At 41.3% G+C, this 17,048-nt stretch overlaps 1 protein-coding gene across 5 annotated transcripts in view; it reads left to right on the top strand.

The window, feature by feature from the left end:
• Positions 1-17,048, top strand: part of wdpcp (WD repeat containing planar cell polarity effector) — a 97,558-nt gene that overhangs the window by 57,024 nt on the left and 23,486 nt on the right. For all 5 annotated transcript variants that reach the window (XR_015866341.1, XR_015866339.1, XM_088420871.1 and 2 more), the window contains 4 exons: positions 1,957-2,096; positions 5,178-5,369; positions 12,141-12,747; positions 16,799-16,987. Coding sequence is in view for 3 of the 5 variants with exons in the window: in XM_088420871.1 (XP_088276997.1) it covers positions 1,957-2,096; positions 5,178-5,369; positions 12,141-12,747; positions 16,799-16,987 (1,128 nt within the window). In the remaining 2 variants the exon portion in view is untranslated. The remainder of the gene's footprint in view (positions 1-1,956; positions 2,097-5,177; positions 5,370-12,140; positions 12,748-16,798; positions 16,988-17,048) is intronic.

Genomic DNA, 17,048 nt, shown 5'->3' with positions numbered 1-17,048 from the left:
TTCAAGAAAAAAAGTATCATTTTATTTTAAAAATATAATAAATTTTATTTTTTAGAGGAAAAATTTGATTTAAAAAAACCTTTTTGTTTTAATGAGAGGACAAAAAGATACCAAGAATAATGTCATATTTTTAGAGGAAACGTAATAATTAAAAAAAAAAAACACTGATCAATACATTGGATATTTTTCCGAAAAGAAAGTTTGCGTGTATTAAGTTTTTTGGGTTTTTTTTTGTTTTTTTGGTGTGGTTTTATTTTCTGAGAAAAGCTATTCAATAGAATAAATTCACTTTGGGAGGAGAAATGTTACACTATATGAGAATAAAGCTAGATTTTTATGGCAAGAAATGACATCTTAAAAGAATTGATTTCATTAAACTTGTACCTTAATCTGAACAACATCGCAATATTGCTGGAATAAAGTCAGTTTTGGAAAAAAAATGCCGGTACATGGAACATGACAAGGACAATTATTGTTTATGCAAGTGTGTAAACACATGTTGGTTCTTGCCATTGTTCTTCTTGGGCTACCTTGTGTACTTGCCGGCAGTGTTTATGTGTGTGTGTTAATCGTGTCCGTCTGGACTCCTAATACCAAATCAGCCACCTGGCTCCACATTGGCTGCGCAGCCTGCTCTCATATCCTCTCCTTCATTTGGGAACCAATGGGATTAATCCTAATCCCGTTTATAGACACCCGTCGAGATCAATACTAAACTGCATTTAACTTGATTTGCCTTTAATCTATCACAAAGATGCTTAGCATACTGCATTAACCGTCGTGTAGAAAAGCCATCGCTCCACTCATGACTGTATGTTTAAACCCGGAGGCCATTTTGAGTGCACAAATGCTCCATAATCCTAAATATGGGCATATAGGGACAGTCGGATGGCGTCTGACCTGGTTTACGTCGTTCGCGCCTCTGCGTTTTCAAGCCCCCGCCCCTCTTTTTTTGAAATATTTGCATATTAATTTGAAATTCATTTGAAGTGTAATCATAGCGGCGCCCCTCGTGTATATATATAAATACACACGCACACACATGCAGCGTGGTTAATTGCGGGTTAGATTTCCAAATCTCGGGGTGCAGCCTTACTCATTCAACTCAAAGCAGCATATCTGAGAGACATGTGTTACAGCCCCCCCCCCCCCCCCCCCCCCAGCCCACCCCCCTCTCTACCATTTAATTGCTTTCATAAACAGATTAATTTGAAGGAGCGTGGGGGTGTTTAGGTAGGGTGGTGGTGGGTGTGCTAATTGCTAATCAGTGTTTCCATGCGGCTCCTGAAGAGTGGAACAGGATTGAGTGCGTTTTCAACGCAAAGTAACACAAAAAAAAAGAAAAAACATAAAAAGCCTCGGAGCTTGCTGAGCGGAACGAAAAAGGAGAAAGTAGGCGGAGAGAGTAGAATGCAGGGAGCAAAGAGTGGGAAAAAGAGGAAGGATAGCCAGAATTTGAATGGGAACCTAGCAGTGGCAACGAAATGACATACTGATTATGGGTATAAAAATTTGGGGCCTTGCTGATTTAATGCTAACACAGTGAAAAACGCCATAGACTAGACAACAAATAGCATTAATAGCTATAGTTCAATAACCCTTTAAAAATAAACACAATATCAGTGCATTTTAGTCAGTCACTGAAAATAGTGGCGGCGACTCTTCATCTTTGTTTTATGCCTCTATTATACTGCCCCCGGTGGCCAAGGCCGGCACACTAGAAGGAGCCGCACATTGATTGAATCGAAGCATTCAATCAATGATGCGCAACTGTTTCATTCTATTTGTTTGTCATTAGTCCCTTACCATTTTTTTTTTAAATGAATGTGCACTCTACAACCCCTTACCATGATAAAACTCGTATCCTATTACTTTTCTCCTTACAATGTACACAGCTACATGATTTTGCAAACAAGTAGTGCTGAGCAAAGTGTCTTTTTTGTGTTCTTTGGTCAGCGGTGTTGGGCGACCGGCTCTTTCTGCTGTCCTTCCCCAAGCAGAGCCAAGTAGCTGCCATCTTTCTTAACAAAAAGATCCAGGACTTTTCCCCAAAGGCTGGCAGGGATGCAGACAAGCTGTCACCCTCCACAATCAAGGTAGGCCAGTGTCACGTGTACAAGTTTGAAAAGATGCGCTCGCCAAGATGTCCAACGCATGCACTGCTACATGCATGGATCCTCATGCAAATTGATTGACAAATGTTATTTGGCTCACTGGTGATGAAGTGCTGTTTTTACGATCTCACTTTTTCCTCGTCGAAACACCCTACCTATTTCCCCGGTCACCATAGTAACAAAACAATACTTGAGATTGGCTGCGCAGTAAGTAGGAGTAGTGACCAGTGGCACAAATATAACAGATTTGGTTAAGAGTTATTATTTGAGTTATTATTGTTACTAATTTGAGTATAACTATATTGTGATTGAAAAAGTCATCAATTGAGGGTGCGCCTTATAGTGCGGAAAATACGGTCGAATTTGGAATTTTAATTTGTATTAGAATGACTCAATTTGAGTTTCTAATCAGGATTTCAGTGTTTTATTTCAATGTATTCGCTTGTATTTACTCTCCCTGTTAACATGTCTAGAAACGTGTGGAGTGGTGCAATAGCTAAAAAAAAATTGAATTTGAGTTATGAAATTATATATGTATAATTGAATTTGAATTTGAATTGGAACTCAAGGACATGAGTTTTTATATTAAACTTTATTTTTTGAATTAGAATTTTGCACTTGAAGTTTTAATTCAAGCTATGATCTTTTTTTTAACTATAATTTGAGTTTTGAAATCTACTGTACAATTAAATGGTGTGTTTTTGACTAAGAATTCATAATTCATAATTTGACAGGGGGTTTTTCAAGCAAAATTTTAATTTGGACTTTAATTAATCTTTTATATATTTTAACAAAAAAAATTCTTTGACACCCATGAACTGTTTGAAAAGGGGGGTAAACAAATTACAATATAATTCATATAAATGTTTTTTTACACCTGAGGCAGCAGCAAAAATGACTACCATCATTCGCTCATTCTCTTGCCTTCCATTTATTTTTCAACTTTCATTATTAATGCCATCTTTTGTTCCGTCCGGCTAATTTTTTTTGTTGAGTGCATATTTTTGTGGAAGCATCTGAACATTGCACGATAATGAGCTCTCCTGGCACTTTTGGTTGCTGGGGCACATTTATCTACACTCACAAGCTCGCATCTACTCATAAACATCTAACTTTGCAATCATCAAAGATCTCCTCACTAGCTACGCACAGCATACAAAGAATGAGAAGACATGTTTTATAGGGATAGTTTAGATGCCAATACTTGTTCATAAATACACTATATAACCTTTGTTTGTATCCGCGAGCCAGGACACATAAGAAAAGGACTGAAGGAGACAATTAGTTTAAAGCAAGTGTACTGAAGCTTGTTTGAGTGAATTAAAAGGACACATCAAAAAGATAAGCACACACACACACACACACACACACACACACGCACAGTGGAGAGAGATGGGCAAAGAAAAGCGGAATAAATTGAATTTTTCAGATCAATGAGAGGTTTCAGGTCAAAGAGAAAAGCAGTCACTTGTGAAATCAGAAGCAGGATGTCAAAAAAGGCATTGCGTGAACCGACATTTTTTTTTTTTTATTAAAAAAATATTTTCATGTAGTTTAGGGTATGATCTGAGTTTCAGTGGTCCATGTGTGTGGGGCTGAATGAAAATGATGGCAGCTCAGCAGATGATAAAGGGAACAAAGTGTTGCAAAAAATAGCTGAATGGGAGATCACTGACAGATTGGAAAAATTGGCGGGGAGGGGAATCGTTGGGTTCATAATAACACACGCTATATCTACCCTGCGCACACGCCCTCTCATCTCCTAGATATATATATTTTTTATATTTTCTAGCCTTTGCTGGTCAGCAATAATCAGAAAGCACTTCTCTGCCGGGCCGGATTAGTTTAGCCCTCACCCACCCTCCCTCAATTCCCTTCCAGCTTAGCCCACTGGACCAGGGCAATGTGTGTCTCTACTGTAGAAGGGGCGTGCGCATGTTGCAAGCAATGTCTAACATGGCTGCATGCTTACTAGGGCTGATCGATTCATCAGTTTTATCGATTCAAGTTATTTTGCCAGCTCAAATTTTCTTTTATTGTTTTAGCAATAAGTTGCATGATGTTACAATTCATTTTCTCTTACCTTGAAAAGAAAAATGTACAGTTCCCATCAAGGCATCACAAAGGATTTGATCAAATTCGCAGAAACTATCACATAACCGCTGAAGTGTTTTTATAGTGCCCCCAGGGATACTGTACCCCCTTTTGGGAAACACTGCTTTATTTTAAGACCATTCTGTGGAACAGAGGTGTCCAAACATGTTTCCTCAGAGAGCCACATACAGGAAAAACATAAGGGTCATATTTTTTTGTTTTGTTTTACTTATAATCAAGATAAAAATCAAATAAATGGAGCAAACAATTACACATTGTCTACATAGTGTATTAAAAAAAGTGTCAAGGCTTTGTGGACTATTTCAGTGCCAAGCGTTATTGGAAGAGGAAACCTCTTGAGGGCTAGTATTTTTAGCATTTTTACTCGCATTTCAAGCCCAACAGAATATTTTGTGCTATAGCTATGTAAATATTGGTGATATCATAATAAAGATTGCGTTCCATTCCTTGCTTTGAATTGCATGTAGATATACTTGTGTTATAAGTGTGGAAACACTGCCGTTCAATAGTCACAGTTACCACTACAGTGCTCAATTGGCTTATACTATATATTGTATTAGATAAGCATTAGTTAACTCCTGTCCATAAAAAATATATATATTTGACGAGAATTTTACTATTGTTATTACTATTTTAAAAGACAAGAATTCTCATCCATGGCACTGAATGAGTTAAAGGTGAATTAGGATTTTTTTTTCCACACATTTTAACGCTACCTAAAATCAATCTATTTTATTACTTTTTAAATAACATTGCAAGCAATTTCAAAGTAAACTTCATTTAATTATGCGGACCACTCAAATGTGAATAGTGGCTTGAAAATGGCCCCTGGGCCGCAGTTTGGACATGACTGCTGTAGCTGGCAGCCTGTTCTCTACACAACTTCACTTTATTGTTAGCAGCAAATGAAGAAATATGAAAATGTTTTTGTGTTTGTTCTGGCCCAAGGTAACCAGCGTGGAGGTGACAGGATGGGCGCATCGCCTTAACCAAGGCATGGCACTGAGCTGGCTAGAGGATGTGGCGCTGTTGTGGTGGAGGGCCAGCAGTTGTGACCAGGAGCTGTGGCCCTGGAACTCCCAAAATACTCACGGGAACAACCTGGTCCTGCTTGGATGCACACCATCAGAAGGGCTCAAGGTGAAAACTCTTGACATTAGCTGGAATCGCGATTATTAATCACAATTATTCATCATGTTTGGTCAAGAATGTATTTATTGCACCTTTTTTTTAAAACAAGTCATATATAAGCAAGGCTTCAATGTTTGATAATTAAAAATAGCAACAATAAATCATTTAAAAAGTAAATAATAATTAAAACAAATGGCAAAAACTTGGCACACAGGGCAACTCAGCTAACTTACTTGCTGAGTGGAAACCAATGAAAAAAATAAATGAAAAAACACGTACAGCATCCTTTTTTGCAAGTTTTTTGCAAGGAAATAATGGTACAAAAGTACCAGATTCACTCGGGGAGGGAGGGATGGATGGATGGGTAGGTAAGGTAAGGTAAGGTAAGGTAAGGTAAGTATTTATTGATTTATTAATGGATGTATGTAGGTTTGTTTGTTAGTAGTTAATTGAGAACACAGTCACAGTGTGTGCACACTTGTGCAACCACATTGTCTCAGTTGCTTATGTTTTTGATTCCCCTTTAGAAAAGATTAAACATCATATGAATGATGAAAAAGATTTTGGAATGGTATATCTTGTTGTCATCACTAAAAATCTTGCCATTTGAATAGGGGTGTGCAGACTTTTTATATCTATGTTGACCATTACAAGGGAAGATGCATTCAGTGGTGTCAATGCTGTCTGCGTCCCGTATCCTCCAACAAAACAAATGTGTTGTTTCCTTTTAGTGCTGCTGGGATTTTTTTATTTTGTCACACTAACACAACATTTTGGCGTGCAGTTGTGTGGTGCGTGGGCGTCGGGTTGTTCTTCACCTATAGGGTGGCGCCTCATCGCACCTCCGCGCACGCCCTCGTTGAATATGCAGAAGCGGTGGCTAAGTCGGCGCTGCGGCGTGAAGCGCGACGCCCACACGCAGCATCCTCTCCCGGCCTCTGGCAAGACCCCTCCCCATCAGCCAGTTGGCCCTGAGCCCAAAAAAAAAAAAAAAAACACATGAAAGAACCTAAATTACCATCGGGGGGCTTAACGCGGCACCGCACACTCTTAAATATTCACCTCATGGAGGCAAAAGCGAGAACGAGCGTTACCAATCGACACATGAATATTGAAATCATCAAAAGCAGATGCTGCTAGTCGCCTCTTCATACTTGTGTTTTTTTTTTTGTGTGCGTGTTTATCACACGCCTTCACCTCTTCGCAGTGTATCCCTCCTTTAAGAACACAGCAACACTCTTCTGCATCTAATGAAAGCGTTTGTTGTCAGGTTTTTTTTTTTCTCAGATGCGCGGCGTGAAATGGAGCAAGCAGTTTACGTTAGCGACTTGAATCGCTCCCAGTTTGTGCATATGTTCCCCTTTTGTCCGCCGCGCTATCTACCGCGTTAAACCCATTTTCTAGCCAGCCTCTCGGCATTTGTAAAAGTCTGATTGCTCCCTCTATGTGGTCTTTATTCATACTCCTTCTCCCCTCGCCGCTAAAAAAAGTACACATGCAGTAAACATGGAAAGTTAACAAAGTTTAATTGCCCCCACTGATATTTGGCAAAGTAAAAATCAGATAACGGAATTATAACCCGATTAAATTACATAAATAACAAAAATATGTGATGTGTTTTCACAAAATCAGTCTTTGAAAATGAAGCTTGAGGTATTGCTAAATTGTAATTCGCTAAAAAATAGACGTCTAGTTCGCTAAAAAATTAACGAAGAATCAGCAGTTTGAATGTTGCCAAGTTGAAATCCCCAGTTTTTAACAAAACGCGTTTAAAGCTTTGGCACACTAATCTTTCTATTGTGTACATCATCTATTAATCACTTATTTTCAAACGCTTCGATTCCTATTTGAATTTCAGCTGCCCAATTTGGATATCTCAATAATTCTTATTTTCGTCAGTAACTCAAAACTAATCTGACATACTGTATAGTAAATAAAACATTTTTTTTTTTATAACAACAATCACTTGAACTACACACACAAAATCCAACTGTTATTTGAGCATTTGTCCTTTAGGATATGTTTAACGTCACAAAGAAAACTGCAAAGATTGTTCTTTTTTTTACTTTTTTTTTAAAGTTATCCTTTGTTAACGTTTTCCTCACGTTATGTGTTAATTTGTTAGAAAAATGGCAATTCTAATCTGGCTAATAGCAATGGGGGAAACAAACTTGACTGGGATGACAGTCACCTGCATATCAAGTTATCAAGGATATTGAATAAATGCTGAGAAGAGTTTCCTTAAGCAGCTGCTAATGTTTTTAATGATCCTTCACGCCTCGCAACAGCAGTCCTACCAAGACACACACACACACACAGACACACACTCTACATCATTCCTAATGAAATGTAAACAACAGATGAATGTTTTCTTCTCGATGTGTGAATGTGTATGTACTTTTATCCCCCCCGCACATTTTCCACGTACTTGTTTGATCTCTATTTGCCGTTTTTAATTACTATTTACTTTGGTGCTGCTCTGCGTGGAGGCGCAACAAGAAACACCGTTAAAAGGACGATCCACCTTAAATGCAAACAATTAGTTGGGACCGAGGAGGAAGGCGAAAGTATTTTCTTCATCCAACACTGAAAGAACACTTTACCAAAGAAGGTGAATTAGCAATGTAACATATCTTTACTTGCCTCAAATTCAGGCAGGAGAAAGAACATTTTTCAAAAGACACCTATTTTAAAAGACTCTTAACTCTCTTAATGTCAACCATTTAAAAAAGAGAAACTGCCAGCCAATTTCAAGTTTGACATGACAAAAGAAAAACAAAATGGAGAAAAGTCAACTGAAGTTTTCTATAAATGAAATTGAATTGAATCAATTGAGGTGTGATTAGATGGGCATAGCTAGAAAGGGACGTTTGCGCCATTGTGGGAGTGAACACAGACAAATTTTTTTCTTCTTAAGAGATGCTGTTCACCTTTGGATATGGGTACACGAGAAGTTAAAAGAACCGCAAAAACATTTCCACTTGCAGATGATGTATGCTTCTGTATGTGACTCCATCCATTCATTTTCTATAGCCGGTTATCATCACAAGGGTCAAAGGCTTGCTGGTGTCTATCCCAGCTGACTTCGGGCAGGAGGTGTGGCACCCCCTGAACTGGTTGCCAGCCAATTGCGGGGCATACAGGGACAAATAACCATTCACACACCTAATCGCACCTTGGGATAATTTAGTATGTCCAATACACCTGCCATACATGTTTTTGAAGTGAGGGAGGAAGCCGGAGTGCCCGAAGAGAATTTTATTTCAACCATGCACGAAGGATAAGAAGAGGTCTTTGCTTTGACCTCTTCGGACCTAAGCTGCATGCTGGAGGACATGACACTTTTGCATGTCTAAACCAATAATTATGCTGAATTTTGATGATGTTGCTCTCTTCTGGGAGATGATTGGACAAAGGTTTACTAATCAATATCAAGTTATGATGCTGAGCACGAGCTCCGTGCTCTTATTTGATCGTACAGGGTGGCTGTCAAAATGCAACTTCAAAAAAGGCAAACGTAAGAACTCGATTTTGGAGTTTGGTGACACAGTATCACTAGTGCTTGCAGAGTTGACTCAACAAGCTGCCTCTAAAAATAAAGTGTCAATCCTTTTTTTTTTCTAAACCTTGACATGCATGGAGGATAAAGAAGAATGGAAATTGTGTTGAATTTTTTTTCCCACCGTTATATTGGTGCTTAATGTTATCAGAATCTGATATTAGTTGGTTTTGACCATTGGTTAGTTTCTTAATCTAACCATAGTTCACCTTCCCACCACTTTCCATTCCCACCCCACTCCCAAAGCAGCCCCCCATATCCCTTCCCCGCCCATCCCATCATCCCTCGACTCTCCTCCGAGTGCCTCCATCGCCACAGCCCGTCTCTCTTCGTCTTTCTCTGCTCCGTGAGCTGGAAAATTGGCTTCAAAAGGCCACTGCTGTGAACAAGGGCCAGCCACACAGTTGGGCCCGTCCGCTTTATCTTTCACGCCATGGAGGGGGTGCAGGGGGGGCCGTGTGCCAGCCAGCCAGCGAGAGAGGAAGAGCGAGGGGGAATGGGGAGAATATTTTTGAGCAGTCACTGAAACCAATAGCAGGAGAAAGCTACTTAGCGGGGGCCTCGCTGTCCTGTCCTGTCTGCTTCTGGTTCTTCGCTGTCCATTTTGCATCTCTTGTCTTCGCCCGCTTTCTGTCTCTACGCCTTCCTTGCCACTTTGTCGTCGCACTTGTTCGCACTCAGGTGCTCACCTGCGCTCTTGGACTCGTTCAGCCTTGGAGGAAGCCAGTACTAAGCCGTTTGCAGCCTAAAGCCATGTTTGAACCACTAAACCAGCCTGAAATCTGTATTTGAAAAGGTAACTTTTGAAACCAAGCTTGGATTCAAACCCAATTTGAATGTCTCACACATTCTTGCTACCCTAAACCAGGCTAAAAAAAAAAAACAGCCCTTTTCAAGCCTGTTTTTCAAACCCTAATAGTTTTGTCTTAAAACCCTGAGTTTAAAATCATACCCCATTGTGAAACGCTTAACCTGTCACGAAACCCTAATTTGAAATTCTATTTGAAACCCGAGCATTAAATTTAAACCCCAATCCTATTTTCAAATGCTTTTTTGAACCCCAAATCAAGCTTGAAACCTTATTAGCTTCAAACCCTCATTTTAAACACGTCTAGGCCCCTATTTCAAAACTGAACATTGTTTTGAAACGCTAACCTTGCCTAAAAATCCTTAAACCTGGCTTTAAACCCTAATTTGAAACCATAATCTTTACTTCAAACCTTAATCTTCACTTCACCCTCTGATTTCATACCCTAACCTTGTTTAAAGCACTAACCAAGACTTCAAACCCTAAATTAAAACCTAAATCTTTCTTGAAACAATATGCTTGAAAATGTAAATCTAAAAACATACAGTAATGGCATTACTTCATAAAACAAAACAAAAGAAAACATAATTTATAATAATCTTTCATCAACATCTCAATTCCTCATCAGTACAGTTATTCCATGCAGAGGATGAATAATATATGACAGATTTGTGTTAGGGTGTTAGTCAACATGTTATTTTTTCACCGTTTGTGTTATCAACTTAGATGTTAATTACTATTAGCATTTTGCTAACGGGTTAAAAGGCCAAACTATGTCGTTTTAACTACGCAAGATGTCAACCTCTTCCAACTGAATTTTCTTTTAGGCAAACCACCCTTTTTGGGGAATATCCTTCACCCCCTGTGGAGCAGCAGGAGCCTTCTCTGGTGTGGATTACCAGGAGGGAAAAAAAAAAAAACTTTCAGAAAGACAGTCATCATGCGCAAGCAAAATCAAGCCCCTTCCTCCCTCCTAAGTCCCTTTTTGGCGGTGCGTGCCAAAAAAATATATATATACGGCGCCGAGCAGCTTTTGTCCGAGGCGATCCGTCTTTCTGTCCACGCGGCAAAATGAAACGATTTGGTTTAGCCAAAGGCGCCACGCTCGGCGCGGGCCTCCAACAGAAGCTTTGTAACCGTGCTTAAATCCCCTCTGAAAAGACGAAGAGGCGCCGCGAGAAGCGCCATCCGAGTGACTGCGCAACTGCCGCTCGCCCGGCAGCTGCCTGTGATCCAGGTGCCGCGTTTTTAATCGCTTTTTAGAAATGGATCATACTGACCAAGGCTTGTTGTTTGTGGTGGTTTCTCAGCCCGCCGAGGGTGTTTGTTTATCATTGGCGCTCGGGGAGAAGCTGCGTTTGTTTAACCTTGAGTTTCAAGAGCTTATCATTGGCGCGCTTGATTGACAGTTTGGTGTTTACCAGGGTGACTGCGCTCTGTGCCAACGAAGCTTCAGGGTTCTGTTTTTGGTGGGCCGAGGGAGGGGGGAGGATGGCCTAAGACGTATTGAAACTCCGATCACAAGCTCAAAGTTAATGTTAAAATGTTAACCTTGGCTTCAAAACCTAATTTAAACCAATTGTTTAAACGTAACAACTTAAACCTTGTTCCAAACCCCAACAAGCCTCAAGCAATTGTTAATAAATTAAACCCTTAGCTAGAAACCCTAGCTTTAAAACCTTTGTAACATAAAACCTGACTTGAGACCATACCTTAATAGCTTTCTTTGAAACCTTACACAATTTAATAATCAATGTTAATATTGAAGCCAATGTTAATAACTGAGAACCTTAACTCTGGCTTGAAACCCTAATGTATACCTTTGTCCGAAAACCCAAACAAGCTTACAGCCAATGAAAACCAAAGATCTCAAAAACTCAGAATAAAGTGGAGATTGGCCAAATTCTCCGGATTTGTGTTTACATGTAGCAATCGTAAACAAGAGATTTCCATGATAATTCTACTCGATTTCTCGCCAAAGATGCCAACGCCAGTGACGTTAAGAGAAGGTTGTTTCTGATTGGACAGAAATTGGTGAAACTACTGCCGCCTAGCTGCTTGGCATGCTTGTAAATGAACAAACCTAAAATTTACGGATGTTGTGGACCGATTATCCCAATTTAAGTAATCCTGGTTATGTGTAGAAAAAGCCTCCAAACACTAAAGTGAAGCACTTATTCTCAACTCTGGTTCAAAACCCTAATTTGAAGCCTTAACCCAGGCTTAAAAAACATTGACTTAAAATCCAAATTTGAAACCAAGACTTTTCTTAACTCATTCTTTGCCATTGCTGGCATTAGACATCAAAGATCCATTTTTACCCAACGAGTCAAGACTTCATTTCAAAACCCGGACATTGGCTTCACATCCTCATTTGACCCAATCATTGTCTTCTACTCCCCACTGTCTCCAGGTCCTGAGCTCAACGCAAACAGAAGGTGATCTCTTGCTTTGCACCTTCAGCCACTTTCAGCCGCCCCAGCTGCTGACGGTGGAAGCGCACGCAGGACCCCAAAACTCCAGAGAGTCGTCCTGGGCTAAAGCCTGCGTCTACGACTACACCAAAGGACGCCTGCACCGCCTGTCCGCCACCCGCATCCCACTGCCGTCGCCTCCTATATCCTGCTCGTCGCACCCTGACGAAACCGCCCTCCTCCTGGGCCTCAGCGACTCGTCCCTGGTGCTGTACGACCAGCATCGGGGGATCTCCCTCCGGACCCCCTGTCCTGCGCCGCCCACCCTTTTGGCCTGGCATCCGGCCGGCGCCTTGGTGGCGGCGGCGGCGGCCGAACAGGGCGAGCTGATGTACTGGGACCTGGGCCTTGCGCCCGTCAAAGTGGCGTTGGTGGCCGAAGAGGTGACCCCTGCAGCCACGCTTAGATTGAGCCGCCACCTGCGCTGCCCCGGTGCTCTGCGGGCACTGCACTGGGCCGCCGGTCCTGAAGAGGGTGCCAATGAGGCAGATACCATGATGCTAGTCTTCCAAGGGGGACTGCTCGCAACTTTGAGATTACAAATGGGTAAGTAGCTGGGATGACAACATTTTCAATAGTTTGCTTTAAACCCTCATTTCAAATCATAACTTTATTTTGAAGCCCTAAACCAGGCCCCAAATCCTATTTGACTATGCTAATTTAAAATCCTAACTTAGGTTTCAACACCAAACATAAATACTCACTGTTTTGAAACCCTGATTTAGAATCTTAATCGGGAACCCTTTATTAAATCCTAACCCTGGTTTGAGACTCTTATTTAAATCCCTAATTTGATTCCTTAGATTTGGTACCCGAACCTAATAATGAAGGCGTAACCCAGATGTAAAACCCTACCATTGGATTCTTACCCAGTATTCGAAACCAATGTTAGGGTTTCCAGCCAGGCTTGGCACCCAGACTGGCATCACCTAATTCCCCTTGCCAGTATTTGCCTTGCTGTTCTTCCATCCCTGCCATCCACTTTTGGCCCACGCGTGTGCCCAGATGAGATATCTCGGTGCAGGCACAGGGCGGCTGGCTAGCCTGCGTGTGTGTTTAACGGGGGTGGGGGGGGTTGCGCCAATCGGCTTCTTTCCTCTTATGGAATAATTAAAAAAAAAAAAACACACACACAAACACAAAACTTGGAGCTGGGCCAAGTCTTTCTTCACTCTGTCATGTAGCGAGCCTTGTCAAAGGAGTCAACACAGAGAAGTGCGCACAAACAAAGAAATTACTTTGGGTGTGTGTATGTGTGTGCGTGTGTGTGTGTGTGTGTGTGCGCTTGGTGGTGGCGGGGGGATTATCATGGAGAAAAAGACGCGCAGTCGCTTCCTTCATCAAAACGTTGGCACGCGATCAGAGGAGGCAACGCCATTGTTAGAGGACACCCTCCCCTTTCCAGGCATGCAAACGCATCATCTTCTACCTACATACACATGCGCATGCACACTCAGGTTTTATGAGAGAAGAATGTGTGTGGGAGAGAGAGTGTGTGTGTGTGTAAATGTGTCTTAAGTAAAAGAGTGTGTGTCCGCATGATTGTGTCTGACTGTGAGAGCATGAGTGACAGTGTGTGACAGTGAAGAGTGCGTGTTTGTGTGTGTAGAGAAAACGTGAGATTTTGAATGAGAGAATAATGTGAGTGAGGGAGTATCTGTAAATGTGTGTAAGTCAAAGAGTGTGTTTCTGCGTGTGTGTGTGTGTGTTTTACATGTAAGAGAGACCATGAGTGAGTGAGCATGTGAAAGTGTGATAGTGAGCATGAGAATGTGTGTGAGAAAAAGAATGAGAGAGTGAGACAGAACAACTGAGAGAATAACTAGTAAAAAAAAAAAGAGCGCAAGAAAAAGATTGTGTGTGTGTGTTTGTCTGTGTGAGCGAGAGAGAATGTGGATTTGTGAGAGACAGTGTAAGAGAGGCATGAGAGTGAGTGCGTATGAGAGAGTTTCTGATTGCCTCTGTGTGAGTGTGTGACAGAGTCTCTTAGGTTCTCTCTACACAATCAACATGCTCTCTCTTAACTTTGTCACACGGTCTTACACACACTCACTCTCACACATTTTCACATTTAATCACACAAACCCTTGACATTCTCAGTGACACAAATGTTCCTTCTTTCACATACTCACAGGCACACACACTCACATACACACACTCTTTGACTCACACAAGTAAACACAATCATTGATAAGTTCACTCCACTCACACGTACTATATTACCAACATACACAGACACACTTAAACGTCCTCTCCCACTCTCTCTCACTCATACTCACACCCTTGCATGTTATCTCACATTTACATACTCTTACATGCATAATATACTCTCATACTTATCTGGTTTTATCTCCACACACACAAACACACATGAATATCTCTTCTTTCCTTCACAGGCTCCCTTACACACTCACACACACTCTTTGACTCACACAGAGACACGTGCACGCTCTCACACATATGTTCTTACTCTCATGCATACTCTCCCACACACACATACACAAGCGCTCTCTTTACTTTGTCACACACTCTGTTACACTTTCTCTCATTATCACACATATTCTTACCAACATACAGTACATGTTCTCTCGCAAGCAAAGTCTCTCACTCTCTCAATAGTGCACACACCCTTGCATTCTATCTCACACTCATATATGGGTAATCTTACATTTCCAATTACTCGCACATTCTTATATTCTCATACACGCTTCTATTTTCTCTCCACACACACAAATACATGCTCTCCATTTGTTTCCCTACAGACTCTGCTATACACTCACACACAGTGACTCACACATTCTTTACACAAGCGCTCATTCCATCTCTCTCACTCTGTCTGTTTCTCTTTTGCTCTCTCACATGCACACACACACATCTAAATTATTTGGGTTACTTGCATTATTACTCTCGCACACATACCGTACACTCTCAGACATACTGTTATACTCCTACAGGCACACTTGCTCTCTCATGAACACACAAGTTTGAAGGCACATGATTTTGAAGAATTCATAGTTAAAGAGTGCATGTGACACACTTGAGCGCCTGTGTGTTGCAAACTTGTTTTGATTGGCAAACTTTATCAAGGCCCCCGAGGGGAGCGCAGCCACTGCAAACCATCTATTGGAAAACTGCACCCCACAATGCACCTGGAGGAGAACGAGGGAGGGTGTGCGTTTGCCCACCCGGGGCCATTATTGAATGACCTCTGAGAGCAAGACTCCCGCTCACCTTGGCATCTGTCCACAAATTTACCGGAGGAGCCAATGGGGCTTTCTGAACCACCGGCAACCGATTTAGAAGAAGCCTCTTAAGAATACTTTATCTTTGTGAAGATTGTTTGAAACCCCAACCCTGACATTAAACCCTAATTTGAAACACTAACCAAGGCTTGAAACCCCATTTTAAAATCCAAAATTTTGTTTTGCAGCCTAAACCTATTTTTTACATTCCAAATTTAACTCAAAGCTCGTTTGAACCCCGAATCCAGGTTGAAACCCGAATTTGAAACTTTAACCTTGGCGTCAAGTTACGTTGTCTTCATTGTTTTGACTTACACACACATACACACGCACAAACGCGCGCGTACACACTGCTGCTGATGTATTTACACACATTAGCACACTCTGTAGGGGATTTGGGGCTTGTTAATTGCTAGCTTGTCATTTTAATTGCTTCATCTTCCCCTCACGCACACACACATGCGCACATACAAATAATCACAGAGCCACCTTCCATTAATTTGACACTCAGATAAATGCAGAAGAACGCTTTAAGGCTCATCAATCAGCTCCCATGTTCATTTTAACCTATACAAAAACAGGGTTCATCACCGACAACCCCCCACCACTCCCACACCCCCCCCCCCCCCCCTTAAAAATACATTTAATCAGGCAAAATAGATCAGTCATCTGTTGTTTGTAAACACACACACACACAATGTTGGTGGTGGTGGTGGTAGGTTATCAGAGCTATTTTTTTGTTCATTATTCATTCTAATCTCACACACACACACACACAACAAAACAAAGAGGCAATCAAGCACCTCTGGTGCAAAGTTACGTCTGGTAAAACTTGAATTCAAAGTTAAATTGACTGAAGGCTCTATATTGAAATGAAAATCACAGTTTACTATGATCATTTTTTTCAAAGCCCAACACGAACCTGAAACTCTTCATTTGAGACCTCAACTGAGGTTCAAATCCCAAACTCTGACTTGAAAATAGCCTGAGATGAACCCTAGCCTATTCTCAAATCCTTACTCAGAAACCCTCATGCAGTTGGGGAACCCAACCTTAAAGTTTGACTTCAAAAACTTACTTTGCGGGGTGTTGCCCTCCCAGAATTTAGAACTCAAACCAGTTCTTTGTCACTGAAACCCCCTAGAGAACATTTAAAGCCCTAATTTGAAACACTATCCCAGTCTTAAAACCTTCATTTGAAACCTTAATCCTGGTTTTAAAGACGAACCCCTGAAACCCCTGTAATAACGTAAAACCCGAATATGGAACCCACTCTCAGTCATTTTTTTAAATGAATTCATTCATTTTGCTAATTTGAAATGAATACGACAAATGCTAATCCAAATGTCTATTAGGGGTGCTGAGCGGGGTCCGGCTCAGCCCGGTTCAGCTCATCCAGCAGCATCTGCGCGCCGGTCAGGTGCAGGAAGCTGTGGGCATGCTGGAGACCTTGGACTGGAGCATCGCGGCCAACCAGTGCTGGCAAGGCCTGAGCGCCATCGTCAACCACCTGCTGAGGCTGCCTCTTGACGCCCGCACTGAAGGTGGGCTCCTGCACTGACTTTTGGATATTTGGTACGGATTTTTTTTATATTAATAATGATG

Source organism: Hippichthys cyanospilos, chromosome 8 (genome assembly GCF_059441005.1).
Source record: "Hippichthys cyanospilos isolate Australia breed blue-spotted pipefish chromosome 8, RoL_Hcya_1.0, whole genome shotgun sequence".
Lineage (NCBI taxonomy): Eukaryota > Metazoa > Chordata > Actinopteri > Syngnathiformes > Syngnathidae > Hippichthys > Hippichthys cyanospilos.
This window is presented reverse-complemented; position numbering and strand designations above follow the sequence as displayed.